Source organism: Dasypus novemcinctus, chromosome 1 (assembly GCF_030445035.2).
Source record: "Dasypus novemcinctus isolate mDasNov1 chromosome 1, mDasNov1.1.hap2, whole genome shotgun sequence".
NCBI classification, from domain to species: domain Eukaryota; kingdom Metazoa; phylum Chordata; class Mammalia; order Cingulata; family Dasypodidae; genus Dasypus; species Dasypus novemcinctus.
The window spans coordinates 202,068,413-202,093,559 of NC_080673.1; the positions used below are offsets into that span (position 1 = coordinate 202,068,413).

A 25,147-nucleotide genomic window follows, 5' to 3' on the forward strand; every position below is an offset into this window, starting at 1 on the left:
GCATCTGCAGGGTGTCAGCAGTGAAGGTCGGCGATGAGAAAGGGTCCTGGGCATGGCCCAGGGTCCAGCACCACCTCTTCTCCCTCCGCGACCCCTTGCAGCCTGGAATGGGGGCCTGAGCCCTCCAAAATGGCAGGGGTCCCTGGCATGTGAGGCCGAGCCAGACAGAACAATGCCTCAGGCAGCTCCCAGAGCCCCCAGAAAAGCAACGAGGACCCCTGGTCGTGAAGTAACGTGATGGGTGTGAGAGCGGCAGGTAGCGCCAAGGACAAGGGCAGACTCTGGGCTCAGAGGGCCTGGCTGGCCTCGGGCCCCTCCACTTCCTCCTGCGTGGCCGCAAGAACGTAGCTTGGCCGCTCTAGTTCCAGGGGTCTCCACCTGGGGAACGGGGCCAGGGGCAGCCCCTCTCCTCGGGGGTGGGAGGGCAGAGTGAGATCGCGCGTGCAAGGCACCACTGTCTGCTTGGTGCCGTCCCCCATTGCCGCACGCCTGGGACGAGGACAGCGGGGCCGGGAGAACCCCTGGCAGAGGCCTAGGAGCTCCTGCTCTAAGCGCCTTCTGAGCGTGGGATCCTATAAGCCCCGCGAGACCCCCTGGAGGTCCGTGCTCCATTTTCCTGCCCTGGGGGCCGAGTTGCCAGGAAGGGTTTTCTTGCAAAGTGTACAGGGTGCCACTCAACTGCTCAATGCCCCAGGATCCCCAGGCACCGAGGAGCGGGCTCATGCTCTGCAGGGTCAGGAGAGAGGAAGCCGAGTTCTGGACACGCCTGGGCGTCCCGTGCTGTGTTACCACGGCTAGGGGCATCGCCTCTCTGTGCTGGCCCAATAATCTGGCTCGAGGGCTACACGGCCGGCAAGGGTGGAGCCGGGGCTTCAGGGAAGAGCTTTCTCACGTCCCGGCCCCTGACCAGGCTGCTCCACGTCTTGGACCTTGAGGGTCCAAATCCCCCCGGGCTGCTCACAGGGCGTGATCGGGAGCAGCTCTCTCACCGCCCTGTGCCTCGATTTCCTCCCCTTACGCTGCTGCCTCGGGCTTTGGTTGTCCCCGTCTCGCCGAGGAACGTGGCCATCATGCAGCCACCCGGGGCCCCTCTTGCTTCAGCGCCCGGGCCTGTGCCAGCTTCGTCACCCTCCCGGCGATTCCAGTGCCCGGCAAAGTTTGAGGGGCACCGTCTGGGGGGAGGCAGGGTGTGCGAGAGGGAGAATCAAAAGGGCCGATGCAGGAGGGGCAGATGCTGGAGATGCCCCCACCCCACCGCCGCAGCCCCTGGGCCCCTCTCTGCTCCCCTCCAGCTGCACACATTCTCAGCGGGCAGGCGCTTCCCACCCTAAGCCGGGATCTGAGTCTAAGATCTCGGTCACCTCGATCCCATGTTTTCTTCCATAAAACAAGGGGGAACACCCGTCAGTGACAGCTGCAAGGATTCAGTAGGAGGGGCTGTGTGCAATGGCCTCGTCTGTCCCCGTGGTGTCCCAGGAAATCCGTTGCTTTCAGTAAAGGCTTGCTGATGATGCCAGAGTGAGCCCGGCCTCGTCCCTCCAGCACCGTCATGGAATTAGGCATTTGGCTTTTCTGGCTGTGTGGGGCATAACTGGGTGTCTTTGAGCCTGGCCCAAGAAAGTCAAAGCAACCCTCTTTTCTACGTAGGCAGAGGCCTTGGTGTGAACTAGGATGGGGGCTGCGGGAGGCTACTTCTTGAGAGGGGTCCTTGGAAGTGCACAGCGGGGGTCAGCGTCAGGCAGCAAGCTGCAGGTGTGCTTGCAGGTCTTTGCACAGGTGTTTTTGAAGGAAGAAGCCAAAGTCGGGGGTCGGCTTATCTCCAGAATGAGTCCAGAGATATTTTCTTAGATTCATTTCATCATCTATTTTGAATCCTTAAGTTCCAAAGAGCCAGCCTTAATTTACAGTCCTGAACTGCAGATACTGCTGTTGCAGTTATTGCAGACGTCTTTACCTGATGTTTGCGGAAGCTGGAGGTTGAAATCCTCCCGTGTGGACTCCCACTGGAATCCTGGCTGGGCCGTCCCTGGCTGGGCCACCTCAGGCGAGAGCCTGAGCTTCCCTGAGCTCCACCTTCCTTTTCTATGGCCCAGAAGTCGAGAACCCTGGCCCCGGGGACAGTAGCATGGGGTTTAGGGGAGCAGGCATGAGGCCCAGGCCGGGCGCACAGTGGGCGCCCAGGAAACCCCTTCCCCCCCAGCCCGTGTGCAGTGAGGGCATCAGGACACACGGGCCAGTGGTTGGAGCCTGACTTGGGGCTCCAGGGCTGGGATCTGGGGGTGGATCTGGCTCCTTCCTCGCTGGCCAGTGACCTTGGGAGAGTTGGTCCATTCATCCTTTCCACGGGACAAATATCACTGAGCACTGCTTAGTCCAACACACGCTTCTAGGCCCTGGGGGTTCAGCAGGCAGCTGTTTGGGTGCAGGCCTCAACCCCCACAGAGCGTGCCCGGGGTTCCTGCAGCAGCACAGAGGCCAGTGTGCTGGCAGGGGGAGCAGAACAGCGAGGCCCGAGCACTGGGGGACCCCCTCCTCGCAGGGCTTCATGGGCAATCCTCCGGGCAGTCCTCTGGCGTTTGCATTTACTTCGGGGTGAGCAGGAAGTCACAGGAGAGCTTGGAGTGGCGAAGTGTCACGGCTCGTGTTTTGCAAGGCTCCGTTTGGTTTCTGCGTGGAGAGCCAGGTAGGAAGCATGGCTGTGATCCAGGCGAGAGCCCACAGGAGCTTGGACCGGGGCGGCACTGAGCTCGGAGGGACAGGGTCTGCCAATAAGCTGTCTGCAGGTGGTTGTTAAGAGGTTCAAGTAAGTCCATGCCTGTGGATTTTGAATTGTGTCCCCAAAAAGATACGTCCAGGGAAGCAGCTGTGCCTCAATTGGATGAACCCCCGTCTACCATATGGGAGGCCTTCAGTTCACGTCCCGAGGCCTCTTGTGAAGGCAGGCTTACCTGCACACCAGAGAGCGCTGCCTGGCCCACAGACACCGTGGAGAGCTGACTCAGCAAAGGTGATGCAACAAAAGAAGGGAGACAAGCAAGAACACAGAAGAACTGGCAGCGAATGAACACAGAGCAGATAGCAAGCAATCCACAAGGGGGGAGGGGAAAATAAATAAATGCAGACACAGAAGAATGTACAACGAATGGACACAGAGAGCAGACAGAATGCAAAAAAAAAAGTCGCAAGGAGGGGATAAAAAAAAAAGATATGTCCAAGTCCTAACTCTCAGGACCTCAGAATGGGACCTTATTTGGGAAAAAAAGGTCATTATAGGAGTAATTAGTTAAGTTGAGGCCAAACTGGAGGAGAGGGAGGCCAATTCCAGAGTGGCTGGTGTCCTTCTAAGAAGGGAAATTGGGGCACAGGCACAGACTGGCCCCCGGGAGAATCCACGTGAAGATGGAGGTGGAATTGGGGTGATGCACCTGCCAGCCAGGGAACCCCAAGGGCTGCCGGCAGCCCCAGGAGCCGGGCCCAGGGCCAGGAAGGGCCCCCCACCCCTGCGCCCGGAGCCTACAGAGGGAGCTCAGCCCTGCCGACGCCTTGACTTTAGAGTCCTGGCCGCCACCGGAAAGACAACAGCATTTCACAGCATTTCTGTTCTAAGCCCCCATTCCAGTGCCATGGGAAGCTCAGAGCGGGCCCTCCAGCCTGCCACCCCTCTCATCGTTCTCCAGTGTATGTCCAGGAGGATGTCAGGGACAGGTCCACACAGTCCCCTTGCCTGGCCATCGGCTGGCTGCTTCCCAGCCCGTCACACACACACATCGTTCTACCTTCCCTCGGGCGTGATGTGGAGCATGTAGTTGTGGGTGCACTGGCTGTGAGATAGATTTGAGGATGGGGTAATGGTTCTTGGGGCTACGGAGAAAAGCGTGTTTTCCTAAATTCCCACTGTCACTTGGCCACTAAACAAACCAGCACATCTTCAGTTTAATTTCAATGAGCTCCGCTGAGCTGCACCAGCTTCCTAACACAGCGTCTCAGAGATCCCCTCAATGAGCCCAGACTCACCCCCAAAATCACAGGGCTCGCAGCTGAGCCGCCTGCTGTACAATTTCAGAGGGCCACACGGACTTGCTTGTCTGTCTGGATTTCATTTCCGGAATGCTCTATGCATGCTATTTCTCTCGAAAAGCTTCTGAGAGATGTGGTGAAGGGATAACCTCCCCCCACCCACCCCCACCCCACACACATGCACACCAATTTGTGCCAGAGAAAATTAAACTCTGTCCTCAGAGATAGGAGTAGTGATGGGGTGCTGACAGGCTGGTGTTTTGTTCAAGGTCACACGGCTGGAGGCCTGGGGTTCAAGCCCAGCGCGTGCCACTCCAGGCGGGACAGGAGTGATTCGGAGGATAAGAGGAGGAATGGCCGTCCTTGGTGAGGAGTGTGGCTTGTTCATTTCTCGACCCCTGGCCCCTGTCTGTGGGGGGGCTGCATGGGGTTGGCACGTACCTCAGAGGCGGCCACTCAGAAGTGATGGATTGACTCGTCACCTGGATCACGGGCCCCCTGAAGAGGGTGCACTGGCTTTCTCGTGCTGCCCTAACAGATCGCCCCCAAATCAGTGGCTCAGGACAACGCAGAGTTATTATCGTACGTCTGGATACTTGTGTTCCTCGCCGGACAATAATCTTGATGTCAGCAGGGCAGGTTCCTTCTGGAGGCTCCGGGAGGAATCCCCTTCCTTGCCAACGGCAGCTTCTAGAAGGCTGCCCACATCCCTGGCTAATGACCCCGACACCCATCGTCAAAGCCCGCAGTCAGGACCCTCAACTTCCATTCTGTCATCTCCTCCCTTCCTCTGACCTCCTTGACCCCCTGTTCTCTCTGGGGTTGTGTCCCCGTGTGCTGTCTTCCAGCCACCCTCAGATGTCTCGGCTCCCTGAAGGACTGGTCCTCCTTGCCAGTGCCCTGCACACACTCCTACTATCTGAATGCTCCACTCCACTCCCTTGGCTCTCCCTGGCCATCTCATGCTTCTCCTTTGGGCCTCGGCTTAAATGTCACTTCTGGGGGACCCCTTCCCTGAGCCCTCCCCAGCTCAGTTAGGCTCCTGGCCTGTCCCTAGGGCTTCCCTCCCCCCTGCCGTCACACTTCCAGAGCACTGTGTGAGTCCCTGTCCCATTGGACTGTCACCTCCCTAAGGTCAGTGTCCTTGTCTGCCTTGTTCAAGATTGACAGAATGAGCCTCTGAATGTGGTGAGGATGCAACACGTGTTATACCAGAGCTTTCACCTCTGGAGTGGCGAAAGCAGCTCCTCAGTCCAGGGTTGTATTGTGTGACTATGGCCAAATAACGCTGCATAACAAAACACATTAGAATTCCTTGGCTTCAAGTAGCAGAGATTTATTCTCACGGTCTGTGTGCTGGCTGATCTAGACAGGGCTGGATGAGATGGTTGACCCTGCTCCACAGGTCTCTCTCATCCTCTCCTGAGATAGGGGGCTAGCCTGGGCATGTCCTCATAACAATGGCAGAGGTGCGAGAGGGCAAGGAGAAGCCTGCAGGATCTCTTGAGGTCTAGCCTTGGAACCAGCACACTTCCCATCCTCCTCATTCGATTAGCCAAAGCCACTCACATGGCTGAACCCAAAGTTAAAGGGGAGGGAAGTAGGTCCCCACCCACCGTGGGAAGGCCTTACAGAGTAATGTGGCAAGACACATGGATATGGGGAGCTCTCCCTACATCCCCTAAAGTTTATGGCACAAGTTTCACTTTCCTCCTTTGTCCGGAGAGAGGCCCAGACAGGACGGGGTTGCTCCATGGCCTCACTGCTGACCGATGGCCCAGCAGAGGCAGACGCCCCATCTCCTGGCCCAACAACCTTCCTGTTGTAAGAGGCCGGCCAGGTTGCACTGTCACAGAGGCCTGCCCACACCTTACTCCCAAGCAGGTGAACATGCATCTTCAAAGCCATGGGGTGAAGTTTTGGTTTCTGTGATGAGAAACAAAATGCCCAGCAGGTTGGACTGATCCAGGCGGTGCAGGAAAGATGCATTCTGTGGCTTCAGCGCTGCCTCCTTCCCTCCACCCACCTCAGAAGCCCCTCCACCAACTCTCCACTCCTCCAGGGCTCTCCCTGCATGCAATGCTTCTGCCAAAGCTACCACCCATGAACTTACAGAATGCTTTATCCACCATCATGGCATTCCACACAGCATTGCTTCTGATCAAGGACCCGTTTCACAGCATACGATGTGCAGGAATGGGCACGTGCCCATGGCATTCACTGGTCTTGCCATGTTCCCCACCATCCTGGAGCAGCTGAATTGATATAACAGTGAACTGGCATTTTGGATGCTCGTTTATGGCCCCAACTAGGTGGCAATACCTCACAGGGCTGGGGCAATGTTCTCCAGGAGGCTGTGTAAGCTTTAAATCAGCGACCATTCTATGGAGTGTTTTTCCCATAACCAGGATCCATGGGTCCAGGAACCAAGGGGTGGAAATGGGAGTGGCCCCACTCACTATCACCCCTAGTGACCCACTAGGAAACCTTTTGCTTCCTGTCCCTGCAACCTTAAGCTCTGCTTGTCTACAGGCCTTAGTTCCAAATGAAGGCACACCACCAGTGGACAGAACAACGAATCCATTGAAATGGAGTCAAGACTGCCACCTGGCCACTTTGGGCTCCTCATGCCTCTGAATCAACAGGCAAAGAAGGGAATTACTGTACTGGCTGGGGTGATTGATCCTGACTATCAAGGGGAAATAGGGCTACATCTACATAATGGGGGTAAAGAAGAGTTTGCCTGGAATACAGGAGATCCTCTAGGGTGTCTCCTAGTACTGCTGTGTCCTATGATTAAAGTAAATGGAAAACTGCTACAACCCAATCCAGGCAAAACTGCTACAGGTCCAGAAACTTCAGGAATTGAGGTTTAGTTCACCCCACCAGGCAAAGAACCATGGCCAACTGAGGTGCTTGCTGAGATAAAGGAAATAAGGGATGTGTAGTAGAAAAAGGTAGTTATAAATATGAGCTATGACCACGTGACCAGTTTCAGAAAGAAGAACTGTAGTAACTATGAATATTTCTTCCTTGTTTTTTATTAGAAATATGTTTATGTATATGTACATAAAGCAAAATATATTTTTCTTCCCTACCTTCTCCCCTTAAAATATAACATAGGTTGTGTTAGCTTCATGTCATAGTATTTGTGTAATAGGGATGTCAAGTTTAAGATTGACTGTTACCCAAGGACTTGCACCCTATACTGGAGATATTTAGTGCATTCCAGTTGTATGCAGGCCAGCTGAGCAACAGGAAAATGTGTTACTGTTTTTTAATTAGCAATTAAATATGGTTTCAGGTGATGTGTATGGCTGCCCAGTTGACCGGGGCGGGGGCCTGCTATGGTTATGTTCTTGGGTCACCTGGACCAGGTTTTGGAGTCCAGGTGTTTGGTCAAGCACTGGCCTAATTGTACTTTGAGGACATTTTGTGGACTTAAATCATCAATACGTTGATTGTATTTATGGCCGATGACATCTGCAATCAACTAAGGAGATTGCCTTCAGCAATGAGAGACATCTCATCCAATCAGTTGAAGGTTTTAAAAGGAGAAGGGATGATTTCAGTTCTCAGAAGCAGGTATTTCCATCTCTATCTCAGCCAGCCAGCTTCTCCTGGGGTACTCATTGTAAACCTTCCTTGGAGTTCACAACCTTCAGCCTGCCCTTTGGAATCTCCAAGGGCATCGGGTCCTTGCTTGTCCTTACAGTTTTATGCCTAAGTGTACATCTCTGAACACTGCAGTGTAGCTTCTCCTGCTTTTGAATGGTACATAAATGGAGTCATAGCATGTATTTTTTTCTATCAGGCTTGTTTCACTCAACATCATACTTGTGAGATTCATCCATGCTGTGTGTGTAGCAGTGGTTCACTCTTCCTCGTTGCTATATGATAGTCCATCATATAAGCATACCACCATTTATTTATCCATTCCATTGCTGATGGACCGTTGTATGGCTTCTAATTTTAAATTCTTGCATTTTTTGACACGAACTTTCTCATAGATGCCTCTTGATAAATGGGTGCATGTGTTTCTCTTGGATACATACCAACCAGAGGAATTATTGGGTTAAAGAGACTGTGCAGCTTCAATCAATGTCCTGTGTAGTTACTGACATACCTATCAATATTGATTAGAGTTTTGAATTTATAGATCAATTTTGGGAAAATTAAATATTCACAGGATCAAGTTTTCTAATCCATAAACATGATATAAATCTACATTTATTTAATGTATTTGTTTTTTCCTTATGATATTTTGTGGTTTTCACTGTTATGTACATGTTTGCTATAGTTTTTATTAGATTAAGGATGTTCTCTTCCATTCCTCATTTGCTAAGAGCATTTCTCTTGCATGGATATTGAATTTTGTAAAATTCTTTCTTCTTCATCTCCTGAGGTAATTAGACTTTTTTTCCTCTATTTTGTTAATGTGGCAGCTGGCATTGAATTCGGTAATGCTATTTAGTCCATATAAATTTAGAATTTTTATGTCTTCCTAGTGAATTAAATCTTTTGGCATTATGGAGTGACCCCTTTATTTCTAGTGATGATTTTTTCCCCTAAAGACTATTTTATCTGCTTTTAATATAGAAAAATTGTGTGTACTAGATGCTGACTATACCCTCATTCATTCAGTCAGTCAGTCAGTCATTTGTTGTTAAAAATATTTATCTGAGTAGTATTGTAATTAAGAGTTTGGGCACTGGAACCTCATTGAAAGGGACCCCTATGTAAACTTGTGCAATTTATTAAGCCTCTGTTTTACATTTAAAGAGGAGACAAAAACTTTCTTGTCTGTAAATTCCTTTCATCAATTTTGGAAAATTCTTTAGCCATTATCTCATCAACTATTGCTTCTGCCCAGGCTTTCCCTTTTCTCTTTCTAGGGCTCCAGTTCAGTATCTCAGGTCTTATTTGTTCTCTGACTTTGTCTTCTTTTCCATGTTTTCCATCTGTTAGTCTCTTGGGCTGTGTTCTGATTTATCTTCCAGAGCACTGATCCTTTCTTCAGCTCCATCTCCACTGAAACTTGTCCATTGAGTTCTTAATTTCAGACAGCATTTTTCAATTCTGAAATTGCTAATTGGTTATTTTTCACTCTGTAATGTTATTTTTTGTTGTTCCCAGCTCCATGCTGAAGTGGTTAAGGTTGGGATTTTAATTTCATGAGTTCGGTAAGCACAGGTACTTAAAAATCCACATCTTCTGATCAGAGTCTCTGGACTGCCTGTGGCTTTGTTTCTGTGGCCTGATGGAAGGTTGTCTTGTCACCTCTTGAGTCTGTTTATTTTTATTGTGTACCGTATTCCAAATTTGTGCATTTATTTGTAGAAATATTTCCAGGCCTCTTCTGATCTAGGGGCACCTTAATTCAAAATCGGGGCCTGAAATATCCAGGGAAACCTAGATGACTTGACTCCAGGCTGCAATCTGTTTAAACCAGTCTGGGCTGGTTTCCTTCCATGTCACACGTCTCACGGGCAGCTTTTGCATCCTCCCCGCTAAGCATGGGATGGCTCACCAGGGCCCTCACCTACGGGAAACCATCACCTCTCCCTTCTGCTCCTGCCCTCTTGAGGCTGTCAGAGTATGGCTCAGCTCCTCAGCCAGCCTCCTGGCACTGACCCACGCACCGCTAGCCAGAAGCAGCTGCGGGGCCGGGCGTGCCTGTGTGTGTGTGTCCTTCTCTAAGACCTCGGCCCGGGCATTCGTCAGCATCTTGTTAGCTTTTCGGGGATTTTTCTGAACATCTTGGGAGAAAACCTTCGTCCTCATGGCAGGATTGGGTCAAGTTGCCTGGTGCCATTTCCAGAAGTGGGGTCTGTAAATCTTAGCGAGAGGTGGACCCCGTCTGCCCCTGAGGTCACTTTACTCTGAACAAAGTCCAGCTTGGCCATGAGCATGGCATTCGTTTGGGTGAATTAACATGGATTTGGACTGACTTTGGCTTGCCTTCATTGAACACACAAATTATGACCTCAGCAGTCAATGAGGTGCAGAAGACAAGTTTATTTTCCTTTCAAAAAACCAGGTAGCGTGAAGCACACCGGTGCGCATGTGCGTCCCAGCGCCCAAGAGCCTAGACCCACCACACACAAATGGGGGCCTTGCTCAAGTTATTCTTCTTCTCCAGCCTCAGTGTCATCGGCTGTAAAGTGGGGGTGATTGTAACAGGACATCATTGCTGGGCTGTTGGAAGGCTTGAAGGAGATTATGTAGGGAAAGGGTTTATGACACTGTCAAAGGGTAGGAATTTATAATTGTTCATTATAATTGTCATCTGCTATCCGCCAGGTTCTCTGTTAGGCCCTGCAGGTGCAAAGGTAGTAAGATAAAACTTTGTTCTTACTAAACCACGTGGACTCGCCCATGAGAAGGCCGGTCAAGCCACCGAGGGCCCCAGAGGCTGGTAAATGCTAGGAGAGGTAGCAGAGAAAGGGCACTGTGTCCTGCGATTCACGAGGAGAGCCCACAGGACTGAGCATAGGTCACACCTACGGCCAAGGTTTATTCCTTCCAACAGACAGAAAAACCAGCAAGGGGGAAAGGCTCATGGGGCAGCGTCAATGCTCCTGGAATCCTCTCCCTGTGGAGTGGCACAGGACTCACTTAATTCCCCAGTGACAAGTTGTGACAACACAGGGTATCAGGGACGCGCGTTAGAGACTTAGCACCCTGGGTTTCTCCGCTTCTGCTTAGCAAGCACAGAAATTCCCGGCTTCCAGAAGGGAAGCAGACACTCAGCCTAAACCACAATGACCCCGGCCAAGGCTGGCGCGTCCAGGGGTGGCAGTCAGGTGCTTCATCAGAGAGGACGTGAGATGCGATACCATGCAGCTCTGCTTTGGGGGAGCTGTGCTTTAGTGGGGTGACAGGTACCTGTGGTGTAGATACCCAGAGAGGGCTGACCAAAGAGCTGTGGGCACCCAAAGTCTGGAAGGAACATTGGGACGGGTTTTGCAGGATGAGGAGGAGTTGTCCAAAGTGTGAAAGTGCCTGGAGGTAAAACAAAGGGGAGTGACCTGAAATAGCATCTGCGTAATGAGACATGCAGTGAGATGCCTTTTCTGTACATTAACCACAGCAGAAGCCACCTTCAGGGACGTCCTGCTTAGGGGAGACATTTAGAGGCCCTGGGGGCTGGGAGAAGAGCTAGGTGGGGATGGAGAGGAGGCCTGGTTGGGGGTTTCGGGGAGACCTGGAGTTTGGGTTCAGGGGGAAGGAAGGCTGGGAGGCAGGGGGCAGTGCCCAGGGCGTGTGTGCGTGTCCATGGCCTGCGTCCTGTGGTACATGCGTGAGGAGGGGGAGGGAGGCACACGTGCCGCACCCAGTGAGAACACGCCTTCTAACTCCGCCCTGTGGTTCTCGGCCTCAGGAGCTGTACCACGGCACCATGGGAACCTTTCAGAAGTTCATGGACGTCCTGTTCCTCGAGATGCTCTCGGGTGTGACCGGCCTGCCCCAGGCAGAGTGTGAATGCCTGGGGCGGGGGGCCCAGGAGAACGCGGCCCAGCAGCTGGGGGCGTCGGACCGCTTTCGGAAGCAGCAGTGGAGGCTCTTCCAGGACCTCCTGGAGCAGGAAAAGCAGGTGGGACTTCCCGAGGGCGGGGGGGTCTGGGGTCGGTGTGTCAGAAGCCAGGAAGAATCATGGATGCTTGGCAAGGATTCCCATTGCCAGGGTGGGGGTGAGAGCACGCGCCCCCTCCCGTGCGGGAGCTCAGAGGTGCTGTCTTCAGGGGGTGGGCTAAGAAAGAGCAGCAAAGCCCGTTATCTAGAATGATGGAGATAAAGAGCAAGGAAAAAAGGGGCAGCAGAAAGAAAAGTGGGACACAGGGCTAGCACTGGGTGGGGAGGGCTGCTCTCAGGGGACCCTTGCAGTGGAAGTCCGTTGTGTACACGTGATCGGCCGAGTCAAGGATGCCCCCAAAGCTGTCCACAGCCTCACCCCTGGAACCCGAAGGTGCTGCGTTACGTGGCAGAAGGGGCCTGCAGATGTGGTTCAAGGCTCTTGATGGGGGGGGTCTCCTGCCCGGGGGTGGGGGGGTGGCATCACAAGGCTCCTTGTCAGACGGAGAAGGAGAAGGACGATGGAAGCTGAGATCCCAGTGATGTGGCCAAAGACAAGGAAAGCAGGTGGCCTCTGGAAGCTGGTGTGTTAAGTTGTGCGTTAAGTCACATAAAAGACATCTCCGTGCGTGTCCCCTTGGTTTTAGCTCCGAGACCCATTTCAGCCTTCTGACCTCCAGAACTGTACGACAATGCCTGTATTGTTTCCAGCCATGAAGTTTGCCAGAGGAAACTAATACGCTGCTAATTTTACTTTTTAAAAAAATGAAAAACTAAAAGAAGGAATTTTCCAAAGGTGGCCGACTGCAAACTGCTTGCATTTCCTTCCCATGTAGAGGCTGCCACGCCAACACACTCAGGATCCCCCTACCCTTGCCACGCAATGTGGCCAAGTGGCGCAGTTCTGGCCCCTGACACAGGGTCGTGCCTGCAAAAGGTTCTTGTTCCTAATTCTAAAGCCAGGTCTTGCTGGGAGAAACCCCCTGTCCAGCCCTCCCCCTTTGTCCTCCTTCCTGGGAGGCCCCAGCCTGCTCCTGGCCTGGAGGCTTCATGTGGCTTCATGCCATGACCCTGGAGCTGGGGGGCGGGGGGGGGGGGCAGGCAACCAGCCCCGTTGCTGTGTGTGGCTGAGCGGCTGTGCCAGCCCTGGGCTGCCCACCCGAGACACAGGCCATGGGAAACAGCCCCCATTTCTTTATGCCAGGTTTTCTAGCAAAAGAGCACCCCCACTGGTACGTCAAACAGGTTTCTACAGCAATGACTTGGAGGGGTGGAGAGGAAATAGAAGAAAGCATCATGCTTTCCCAGCCGTGCGGGTGGGGCCAGAGCTCAGCTTCCTGCCTGCCGGAGTAGCCGAGCACACTTCCTGTTAGCTAAGAGGCCTCACATTGCCGTAGGTAACTTGCCTGCCCTCTGCGTTAGACTGTAAGCTCCTCGAGGCCAGCCACCCGCTCTTCATATTCTTTTCCCTTATTCAAAGCTCTGTGTCTGGGATCTAGTAAGTGCTCAAGAAAACTTTGCTGCATTTCCAGCAGCAATAATGCAGATTTGGAAATTATCACAGGGTCACCTTGACCTTGTATTCCTCCAAAGAATCTAAACAAAGCGGAATTCAGCCAATACTACTGACTCCTGGGCCCCAGGCAGGTTAAATTACCATCTCTGGGTGGAGCTCTGGGCAGCAGAACTTTGGAAAGCTCACCAGGTGAGGCCCCTGTGCCTCCGATGTCGGATCACCCACTAGAGACAGCTGTGGCTTTGCAGCAAGGCCCTGACCTTGGAAGCCTGGGTTTGTGAGAGCGAACGCATTGGTGGGACGTGGGCTTTGGCCTGTGAGCTGGCCTCTCACAACTCTGCTTTTGCATAAATTACTGTCTCCGGACCCCAGCTTCTGCATCTGGAAAATGGGAACTTTCTGCGGTTCAGATGAATATTTAGTCAGGGAGAGAGAAACATCAACATAACTATTCGTGGAAGATGGAGAGCGCAGCGTGCCTTCCCCATGTTTTTTTCTACTCGAAGGGCCTTGGGGATGTCGTATCCTCTTCATCAGGGACAGGGTTAAGGACAGTGGGATGTGCTCATTACAGGATCGAGACAGGCCATAGAATGGGATTTCCCCGTGTGGGGTCTTCCCGGAGCCCCTTACCTGTGCATATGCTACCTGTCCTGGCACATGTGATGAAGTCAAGGCTCTCGGGATGGGTGGATTATCCTGATTATCTGAGTGGGCCCAGTGGGATCCCAAGAATCCTTACAAGAGAGGGCAGGAGTGTCAGAGCCAGAGAGAAATGACCTGAGAAAGACTCGGCCACTCAGCTGTGCATTGCCAGATTGAAGGTAGAGGAAGGGGCCACGAGCCAAGGAATGCGGGTGGCCTCTAGGGGCTGGAAGAAGCAAGGAAACAGATCCTTCGCTGGAGCCTCCAGAAGGTCCACGGGCCTGCCACGCCTTGGTTTTAGCCCAGTGAGACCCAGGTGAGACTTCCAACCTCCAGAGCTGCGGGATAACACATACCACGTCCATAGAAGGGGTTATCACAGCAATAGGAAACCAACACACAATGCACGAGAGTCTGACTTCTTAACAAGGAGTGCAGCAGTTGACTCTGCAGCGTGGCACTGTTGACTCTGCAGCGTGGCACAGCAGGAAAGGCCACCAACCCTGGAGCCCAGCCACCAGGGCTCCCTCTCACTCTCCTCCCACTCTGCAGACCCCCAGCCAGGCAGGTTCCCACCACCTCCCCACCGACCCACTCCCCTCCCAGCTGCGCTCTCAGCCTCCTCTTCACTCAGCAGCACTTGGCCCTTCTGACCTCTCCCCTGCCCCTCAACACCCTCTCTGGTTGGGTTGCCCCTTTCCAGTCTCCTGCACTGGTTCCTTGTCATCGCCCTCAAGTCTGAACTCTGGAGTGCCCCAGGACCCTGGCCCGCACCCCCTTCTCCAGCTACACACGTTCTCGGTCATCTCCCAGGCTTTCAGGTACCCCCTCATTTGAAAGACAAGGAAATCGAGACAGACAAGGAAGTGAAGCACTTTGCCCAAGACTGCGTAACTAAGTAAGGCAGCACCAGGCCTTAAATTTGGCCTCTTGACCCAAGGGTGGGAGATGCGGTGGAGTGCCGAGCTGCAGAACGCCCAGCGGCTTTGGCATCGGCTGGCGCGACCACTGTTGAACTCCTCAGAGCCACGCTTTGCCCATCTGTGCCATTGGGATTGCGTGTTATCTCTTCTTCATGGGGTTTATACTTTCTCTTCTCCCTGGATGGCCATAAATATTACAGTAGAGTCACATCTTATGCATATTTTCCTGATAAGTTTGGCAAGAAAAGAAAGCTTGCAATAAATAAAATTTTGCAAACTTCCTCTGTTATATACTGTGCATTACCATGTAATTCTGTATTTGCACATACCCTTGTCTGCACAGGGTTACATTTACCCCTAAAGCAAATCTATTAAACCGTAGTAAGAATGAAACACAATTTTTTTGACAAGGGTCCTTTTGATTATGTCCACAGCTTGCCTTAGGTGTTGACTTCAGCACCCGCCCCAACTACCGTAAACCTTTCAGCAGGTACATGCAGTCGCTGTTAGTCGCACCCTTCCTCAACCCTTAGGGAATGAAAGCGGAGAGGATAGCTCTTCCACGGCCACTGGTGAGCCGGTGCTGATGGCCAGGGCCAGCACGACAGCCGCTGAGCTGGGGTTTGTGCGTGTCCCGCAACACGTGCCATCTCCAGGCTGCAGGGCGGAAGCCACGGCTCAGGGATGCCAAGGATTCTCGCCTTGTCCCTGAGTTCCCACTGTGACAGGTCCGTGTAGCTGAGGTAGGCACGTATTTCCCCTGGGGATAGACTGTCAGGAGCTGGCAGGGTATAGAGGAGGCCTGAGATCTGGAGACACCCACACTGAGAGCCGAGTCCCTGCTCTTCCATTCATTAGCAGTGCGGTTTCGGATGTTGCGGAATTTCACAGGTAAACCCACGCTGAAGGTGAGCTCACGTCCGCAATTACAAAAAACACCCGAGGAGACAAGCCACCGTAACAGCAAACACAGGAAGCTCAGATGAAAGCACGAACAGAAAGAGCTGATAGAATAAGTCTGCTTAAAACAATAAAAAAGAAAGGAATCAGTGAGCCTAAGAGCAAGGCACTCTGAAAAAAGGCAAGATAAACTAAAGGCCATCAACTTTTAGAAATGGTGACTCTAGTCATGAAAACTGAAATTCAGTGGCTGAATTGGCAGCTGATGATTAAATAAGGCTGAAGAAATAATGCCTGAACTGGAAGGTAAGTGTGAAAAAATGAGCCGGAGTATCTACCACAGAGAGCTAGAGATGAAAAGTATGGAAGAAGTTTAAAATACAGGAGATGAGACTGAGAAAGTCCTACAGGAACTTCCTTGAAGGCTTATAGGCATTCCAGAAGGAGGAGTAGAGAATGGAGGAGAGTGATACTTAAAGTGATGGAGCATAAGAAGTTTTCAGAGTTGACAACACCCCAATCCTAAAATAAAGGAAATACTAATTTCAGGCTATGTTCAGAAACACAAAGTTAATTTTAAACTACTATAAGTAGAGGAATTTAACATGTAACTTTCAAAACTGTTGAGGAAAATTAAGGGAATAAATAATATTGACCAAAACGAATGTTGATTACATGAAAAGTGAGGAGTTGAACAGGACAGAACCAAAATAATAGCAATATCATAGAAGGTGAGAACATTGGAATTGCCTATTTCCTTCTATTCTGGAGGAGGGTAGACAATTAACTAACTTTATATAAGTGTATAAATCAAGAGTTCAAGTTGAAGATGAAGAGAGTAACCCTTGAGAAGAAAAAAGCAGCCCCTCATGTCTCAGAACCTGCCTGGCACTCAGTGGGGCTTTGGAGTTCCTTCAAACCCAGACAGTTCCACAGACTGCCAGCATCAGACAAGGCCACTCTGTGACCTTGACAGCCGAAGGCCAGAACAAGGGAACTCTACAGTCACGCCTGAACACAAAGTGGCCAGACACCCCCTCCCTTGGCTGATTTGTGTGACGGATGCTGCTTTCCCAGTCACAGCTCTAATCTCCCCCTCTCCTTCTAGGTAAGGTTTTTTGAGATACTCAAATATGGAATTACCCCCAGTCTAGCACAAAACCCCACTTCTTGAACCCTCTCCAAAAATCACCTGAAGATATAAGCCCAAATCCTGTAATAAGCCCTCTCCAACACCCACCCGGTGGTGCGCATTCTCCCCCACTGCAACACGTAATAAACCCAGCATGTTCACAGGGGGTGGTCCTGGTGGAGGGCACTGACCAGTAAAAGGATTAAGGAGAACTAGGTAGAATAGACCGTCAGCCGCAATGAATGGGAGCAGGTTCCCTTAGGCTGTGGAAAAAAGCATTCGACTCTCTAGCTCGGTGGTATTGCCAGGGACTCAGCGAGAACATTGCGACACTGAAAGCTAGACAGTCAAGGACAGGAAAGAGGTGTGCCGGGAAATGCTCACCAAAAGAAAGTTGGCGCGTAATAGTCACATCAGACGCTACCTTAGGCGGACAGTATTCCCTAGAGACAAAGAGGATCATTGTATCACGTGAAAGGAACAATTCTTTAGGAAGATACTACTTAACTTCAAATTATGTGAGACAAAAATGGACAGAATTAAAAGGAAAAATGGACAAATAGGAATCATGGTAGGATTTTAACACCCACTGCACAGAAAATGAGAGACCAGCCAAGCCCTAAGCCAAGCCCTAAAAAGAAGACCCAAACAATATAATCAAAAACAGTGATCTCATGTCCCCACGCAGATTCTGTGCCCGCTGCTAACTGTGGCTGATACAGATGTCTCCACTGAAAAGTCAAAAGAATCTGCGGATTAATTATTGCAGCAATTAAGAGAGCACAGCAGGGTTGCCAGAGACAAAAATCAATATCCCAAACCAGTAGATTTCCTATGTAGCAGCAACACTTAGTAAAACAAAGGTCCTCTTCAGAATAAAAGCTGTGAGTACTAAAATGAATCTGACCAAAGTGTCTATGAGCTCAATGGAAAAGCTTATTATAAAACGTCACAAAAGGTGTGAAGGAAAACTTGGGAGAAATTCCTTGTTTGTGGATGGGAAAACTCTGTTTTGAAAAGATGGCATTTCTCTCCAAAATAATCCATAAAATCAATTACAATGAAATTCAAAAAGACTTTCGGCTAAACTTGACAAACTAATCCTAGAATAGCCATTAACACTTCGGGACAAGAGAATAAGGGATGCTTGCCTTCACACTATAAAGACTTGCTATAAACCATAGCAGTTAACACAGTGTGGTATGGGTGCAGAAATAAGTAAACAGACCAAGAGAACAATCAAGAACCTGGAAGCAGATGCATGCATATATGAAAGCCGCGTAAAAGTTGACAGACCAGTAAGGAAAAATAAGTTATTCAATAACCTGCTGGGGCAATTGGTTATCCATTTATCCAGAGGAAATGAGATCCCGTCCTCAATTTTAGATGTTTGAAGACCTCAAGGTGAGTAGCAAACCTTTAAAACATCTAGAACAAAATATAGGAGAACATTTTAATGAAATCAGGGTAGAAAAGGAATTTTGAGTCTATTTTGATGAAAACAGGGTAGAAGGTTTTTTTCAAACAAGCAGCTGAAGGCACAACCCATGTATGGGTGTATAGCAGGGATTGGTAAGGTGAGCTTTGGCTGACGGCCCACGTGCAACCTGTCTGGTGTTTAGCTGTGGATGGAGGAGTACACACTGTCCACTGGGCTGCAGATGCACCTGCGCCAAGAGCACGAGAGCACCATCCACGGAGCCCTGAGCCGACTCGGCGGCCTCAGCGAAGAGTGAGTACAACTTTCGGAAGGTGCCAGGCCTGTGAGCCGCACGGTACCCCTGTTGTCCTTGTCCGTAGGGTGGGCACATTGGCCGCCACCCTGCCTTCCTCAGGGTGTGGTTTCTAGAGCCTAAAATTGTAAACCTGACAGTGTAGAAGAATGCCAGTAGAATTCCGTGACCAAAAGTTCCAACTTGGAGTCACCATCAGGGCAAATTACTGAGCATTTCTTAGCCTCAGTTTCCTCATCTGTAAACTGGTGGTCATGGTATCTACTTCATGGGATTCTCCTTCATAGGAAAGCTTGTTTTTTTACTAACAGCTTTTGGGGATATCATTTACATATTGTGAAATTTATTCATTTGTCAGTACAGAATTCACTGATTTTTAGTAAATTGGTGGAATTGTGCACCCATCACCACAATCCAAACTTAGACTATTTCCATCATCCCCAGAAGATCCTGGTGCCCGTTTGCATTGACTCCTCATTTCTTTATCAGGTTTTATATTCATTTTTCATATTTTCACTATAACTGTTAGTGTAAATATGGGTTTTTCAACTTGATAAAACTTTTTTTTCCTTATTTTATCTGAGAAAAGTTATTTTGATATAACTATCTTTCAGTTGCCCTGCATTTTCCAGGCACCTAATCTGTGCTTGTCAAGGAACAGGTATATGGCAGTAGCTTTGAATAATACAAAGAACACACCAGGAGAAGAGGGTGGAAAGATAAGCAGGGCTGCCCTTGGGCAGACCCAGTGGACCATGTTAAGGGCAACAGAGAAGAATTGGAGGATTTGTCTAGCCTGGAAGCCTGTCATTGCATTAATAGTATTTGGTCCATTTACAGTTTGATGTAAATCCTAATAATAATATACTTGGGTTTTAAGTCTACCACTTTGCTGTTTTAAGTTGTCTCACCTTTCTTGCCTTCTTTTGCATAGTTTTTTTTTTTTATTATTCAATTTTTATCTCCCTTTGGCTTGTTAATTATGTTCTTTCACTGTGCTTTTACTGGTTTAGAGATTTAAATTGCACCCTTGACTTGTCCAAGTCTAATATACATCAATATACTCCTTCTTCCTAGACAGTGCAAACACCGGAAATGGCTTAACTCCAGTTGTGCTTCTGTCATTGTGCCCTTGGATTCTTTCTGTTTTCAGCCCTGTAGGATATTGTTATTATTCTTTTTGACGCAATCAGTGTTCATTTAGATTTACTGACGTGTTTACCCTTCCCATTGCTCTTGATTCTTTCCCCTATCCTGGCACTGCCAATCTGAGATCATTTTCCTTTGCCTGGAGGGTCCCTCTTTTAAGTGACAAATTCTCTTGGTGTTTGTTTGAATGAAAATGTCTTATCTTCATTTTTGACAGATACTTTCTTTGTTTATAGAATGCTGGTTTGGTTGCCAATTTTTCAACACTTTTATAAGGTAACAACCTGTCGTCTTTGGAATTTGCGTATTTCTGGCTGCTGTTAAGATTTCCTTTTCTTCCTTGTTTTTCATGACATGTTAAGACGTGTGTGTGTGTTTCCGTGGCTTTTGTTTTTTTTTTTTTTAAATAAATCTGTAGTGTGTCTTGAGTCTGTGACTTGTCTTTCTTAAGGTTTGGAAATTTTTTGGTCATTACCTCTTTAAAGATTACCTCCCCATTCTTTTCCTCTTCCCTTCCAGGAGCACCAGCTGCATGTGTATTAGACATCTTCACCTGCTTCCATACATCTCTTACGTGCTAGCCCATGTTTTCCATTCTTTTGTTCTCTGTGCTCCATTCTGGGTATTTTCTTTTGACCTGTCTTCCAGGTAATTCTTTTTTCTTCTCTCTCTTATCTGCTGTTAAATCCATCTACTGAGTTTCTAGCTTTAGTGTTTTCAGGTCTGGAATTACCATTTGATTCTTGCCCGTAGTCTCCAGTTAAAGCTGAAAGTCTTCATCTTGTCATTGATTTTCATGAACACATAGTAATCATAATTTGTTTAAAGTTCATGTCTGATTATTCCAGTATCAGCTATCTCGTGGGCATGCTTCCGGTGTCTGTTTTTATCTTGATTTTTGGTCAAGTCTTATCTCTTTGCATGCCTGGTTATTTTGATTGAATGCTGGACACTATGCATGAAAAAACTGTGGAGATAAGACTTCAGATAATGTGATCTTCCTCCAGAAAGGATTTCTTACTTCTGGCAGTGTGGGCAGATCCATCCATTTGGGAAGTTAGCTGATTGAACTAGACCTTTTGCAAGGGGTGTCCTTTTCCTGGTTCCCCCGTATTCCTAGGATGAGCCCCAGAACTCTGATTTCTGGCCCCTAATCCCATAAGATGTCCAAAGCCCTGTTCAGCTTTTCAGGCTCTCAACAAATACCTCACATTATTAAACCAGATGTCGGGCCTCTCTGGAAGAACTAGCATTCTTTCTTCGATTCCCTGAGACAGGGAATCAGAAATAGCTTAGTCAGCTCGTGATTTTAGGTTTGGAAGGGTAAATTTTGAGAATTATGCCAGAAATTCAAGTGGATGCGTGCTGTAGGCAGCTGCGCACGGGCTCCTGAACCTTGGGGCCACATGAAACAAAGTTAAAAGAACCAGCAGTAGAAGAGAGGTGGCCGGGTGTGCTTGGGCAGTGGCCGGGGCTCAGCAGGAGAGGGCTGGCACTAACCCCCCTCCTTCTGAGCAGGGGCCCCCGAGGACCTGACTACTCTGTGAGTTTCTCGGGGAGCCTGAGAACTGACCCCCCTCGCCCGTCCTCTCGCCCCAAGGTCCGCGCGGTGCGTCCTGCAGGGGCACGAGCTGCGGCTGCGCGCGGCCCTCCGGCGGCTGGCCCTCCGGGGCAGCGCCACCACGGCCCTGGCCCAGATGAGGCTGTCGGGGAAGAGGAGCCTCCTGCAGGAGCTGCGCGAGCAGCATGCGCTCGAACGGGTCTCCGCGCCGTGTCTGGACGAGCACCAGTGGCAGCTGCTCACAGCCTTGGTGAGGACAGCCCCGCCCCGTCCCCCCCCACCGGCCACCCAAGCCCAAGCCCGCAGCCCTCCTCCAGCGCAGTTGTGGGGTGGGGATGAGGGCAGGTGCCCGGAGGGACGCTCGGGGAACCAGAGGTTCCAGTGCTGCGAGAGGGAGCGTCAGGCCAGAAAATGCACCTGAAATCAGAGCAGAGAGAAGTGCAGTCATGGGGGGCGGGAGGGGGCCCTGTGCCTGCGTGGCGGCTGGACGGACCGAAAGAGGGACGTCACCAGCTGCGGTCCCGGCCCCGCAGGCTGGCTCCAGGCCTCCTGCGGGTAACTGCGGGGCTGCAGGAGAAGCTGAGCGTTTTGAGCCTTGGCGAGGGCCAAGTGCACGGCGCCTTCGGCTCCACCCTGATTGCTCTGTGAAGTGGGGGGACCCAGCAGGACCTTACCCCCCAACTCCAGGAGCCCCTCTCCAACGCCTTCTTCCCACACGGAAGGCAGACGGTCCCCAGGCCCTGCCTCGGCTCCTGTGTCCCCAGAAGACCCCTTAGACTCCAAAGCCTGCCCCGCTGTGTGGCTTCTGAAAAGTTACTTAACTTGTCTGAGTCGCCACATCCTCACCATGTTTTGGAAGGAGGAACAAGTTCTTGGCACTGGGCACACAACTGGTGTTCAATAAATGCTTGAGGCAGGCCCTTCCGCTGACGTCCCGTGTTGGCTTGGGGAGCCTAAGGCTGTCCCTGTCCCCCTGGTGGGGCGCTGTGTTGGGGTGCTGGGCTGCAGGGCAGCAGCCAGCGCCCTGCCCCTGCCCTTGCTTGCCAGGAGGCGCGGGTCGTGGAGGAGGCCGGCAGGCTGGAGGCGGAGGCGCAGCAGACGCGGCTGCAGCTGCACCAGCAGCTCGTGGCCGAGGCCCGGGACGTCGGGCGGCTCCTGCAGCAGCACGCGGAGCGGGCGGCCGGGCAGGCCCTGCTCGGCCACGCGCGCAACGCGGCCACCAGGAGCCGGGCCAAGGACCGGGACGCCTTCAAGGTGCGTGCGGCCCCCGGCCCCTGCGGCGAGGGGTGGGGCTGGGCTGGGGCTGGGCAGGGGCTGGGCAGGGGCAGGGGGAAAGAGCAGCGCCCCGGAATCCAGACGTCTGGGTCAGGTCCTTGCCTTGTGGCCTCGTGGGGTCCCCATACTTTCCTGAGCCCCGGGGTCCCCATGGGGTCCCCACGCTTCCAGAGCCTCAGTATCCCTGTGGGGTCCCCACACTTCCCGAGCCCCAGGGTCCTCATGGGGTTCCCACACTTCCCTGAGCCTCAGTGTCCCTGTGGGGTCCCCACACTTCCCGAGCCCCAGGGTCCTCATGGGGTCCCCACACTTCCCGAGCCCCAGGGTTCCCATGGGGTTCCCACACTTCCCTGAGCCCCTGTGTCCCCGTGGGGTCCCCACACTTCCCGAGCCTCAGTGTCCCTGTGGGGTCCCCACTCTTCCCTGAGCCCCAGGGTCCCCCTGGGTCCCCCACACTTCCTGAGCCTTAGTGTCCCCATAGGGTTCCCACACTTCCCAAGCCCCAATGTCCTCATGGGGTCCCACACTTCTCCAAGCTCTGGGGTCCCCGTGGGGTCCCCACACTTCTCAAGCTCTAATGTCCCCATGGGGTTCCCATACTTCCCAAGCCTCAGTGTCCCTGTGGGGTTCCCACACTTTCCTGAGCCCCCCATGTCCCCGTGGGGTCCCCACACTTCCCCGAGCCCCTGTGTCCCTGTGGGGTTCCCACTCCCCGAGCCCCAGGGTCCCCGTCTGTGAGATGGGCTGACCTCCCTCGCGGGACCCTGAGGGTCCTTTGGAACTGACCGCAGCTCTGCCTGCCGCAGCCGGGCCCTGCCTGGTGTGTTCTAGACACCAGATGGTCTTTACAGCAGCTCTGTAGGGCGGCATCATGTGCCAGCGTGGCCCGGGCAAGGCAGCTCTGAGAGGGACATGCTCTGCCCCAGAGTCACACAGCTGGTCAGGGCAGAAGCAAATCTGAACCCAAGTCCCTGCACTTCTGCTGACACTACCTGCCTTTCCCACAACCTGGGTGGTTGGCTGAGTTGACCCTAATAGCTGGGCACAGCAGCCATCGTGAGTCTGACTTGAGCAGACAAGGGTTTAGCCCTTAGGTTTACAATAATAATAAATAATAGGGATGAAAATAATCATAGTAATAGTAGGAAACAATATGCAACCTTAGCCTTGTGCTTCTAAGTCTCAGTGCTGTCGCCTGCCTTAGTTCATGGAGTCTTACCAGTCAGGGTTCCCCAGAGAAACAGAACCAGCAGGATGTGTGTGCATGCACACGTGTGCATATGAATAAAGAGATTCGGCATGTGTGCACATGTGTGCACATGCATAGAGGTTCATATGTGCACATGTGCATAAAGAGATTCATGCGTGTGCACATGTGTGCATATGTAGAGGTTCGTGCATGTGCATATGTACAAAGAGATTCGTGTATTGTACATGTGTGTGTGCGTGTATTGGGGTTCATGTGTGTGCACATGTGTGCATATGTATAGAAGCTCGTGTGTGCATATGTAGAGATTTCTGTGTACGTGTACATATATAAAGAGGTTCATGTGTGTGCACAGGTGTACATTTGTATAAAGAGGTTCATGTGTGCATATGTATAGAGGTTCATGTGTGTGCACGTGTGCATATGTGCAGAGATTCATGTGTATGTGTGCATCTGTATAAAGAAGTTCACATGTGTGCATACGTATGAAAAGATTCGTTTATGTGTATACACATGTGCATATGTATAAAGAGGTTCATTTATTTCAAGGAATTGGCTCATATAACCTCAGGGCCCGGCAACTCCAAAACCTGTAGGGCAAGGCAAGCAGGCCGAAAATTCCAGCAAGCACTAATGTGCCGTTTCCCGGGGAAACCGCGGAGAAGAAACCTCGGGTGACGTGAAGTAATAAGGGCCACGCGTGCTGGGCCCTCTCCCTACTTAACGTCACCTGACTGTGGCTGCTAACCCCGGCTATGAAATGACTTCTCGCCAGCATCAGACACCGGCCACCAGAGCCAAGCCACATGGACACGCAGAATTTACCGTCACCCGATTAGGATGCTTTTCCTTCCCACTGTTCAGATGGAAAAACCGAGGCTCATGATTGGGCAGCGGACACGTTCAAAGCCCCCAGCCCGTGAGGGGCAGAGTGGGGACGGAGCTCAGGTCCTGCCTTCCTCCCGCAGTGCAGGCTCTGCCCTCCTGGGCTGCCGCCCCCCGAGACCCCACGTTGGTGTGCACAGCCCGTCTGTGGCTGGGAGGTGCTGCCACCTGGGACGAGCAGGCAGGTGCGGGTCTCAGGCTCACTGGGGCTGCCGCGAGGATGGCTTCGCTTGGGTACAGCACGCAGCCCGTCTCTCAGCCAGGCCCACATTCACTGTGCTGGCCTGTCCACCAGTCCACCAGTGGCACCCAGACGTCCGCCTGGCCCTGGCTTGTGTTGTCGAGCAGGTCGCCTCCTGGCTCAGCTTCCAGTGGCTGCTGCCACCTGAACCGGGTGGCTGACGATGGCAGAAACGTGTCTGCTCGCCGCACTGGAGGCCACAAAGCAAGGCTTGGGCCGGACCGTCTCCCTCTGCATCCCATGGGGGAGGGTCCCCCTTTGCCCGTTCTGGCTCCAGTGGCTGCCGGCCGTCCCTGGCGCTCCTTGGCATGGAGCCACAGCACCCCTTCTCCGCGTCCGTCTTCACATGGCCTCTCCTCTGCATCCCTTTTCTGCGTCCGTCTTCGCA

General features: G+C 51.7%; 1 protein-coding gene across 1 annotated transcript in view; it reads left to right on the forward strand.

Annotated features, from left to right (window-relative positions):
* The window catches only part of EVC (EvC ciliary complex subunit 1), a 90,948-nt gene that overhangs the window by 45,458 nt on the left and 20,343 nt on the right, over nt 1-25,147 (forward strand). Inside the window, exons 12-15 of the mRNA XM_058301221.2 lie at nt 11,402-11,614; nt 18,331-18,440; nt 21,191-21,401; nt 22,199-22,405. Coding sequence (XP_058157204.1) covers nt 11,402-11,614; nt 18,331-18,440; nt 21,191-21,401; nt 22,199-22,405 — 741 coding nt within the window. The remainder of the gene's footprint in view (nt 1-11,401; nt 11,615-18,330; nt 18,441-21,190; nt 21,402-22,198; nt 22,406-25,147) is intronic.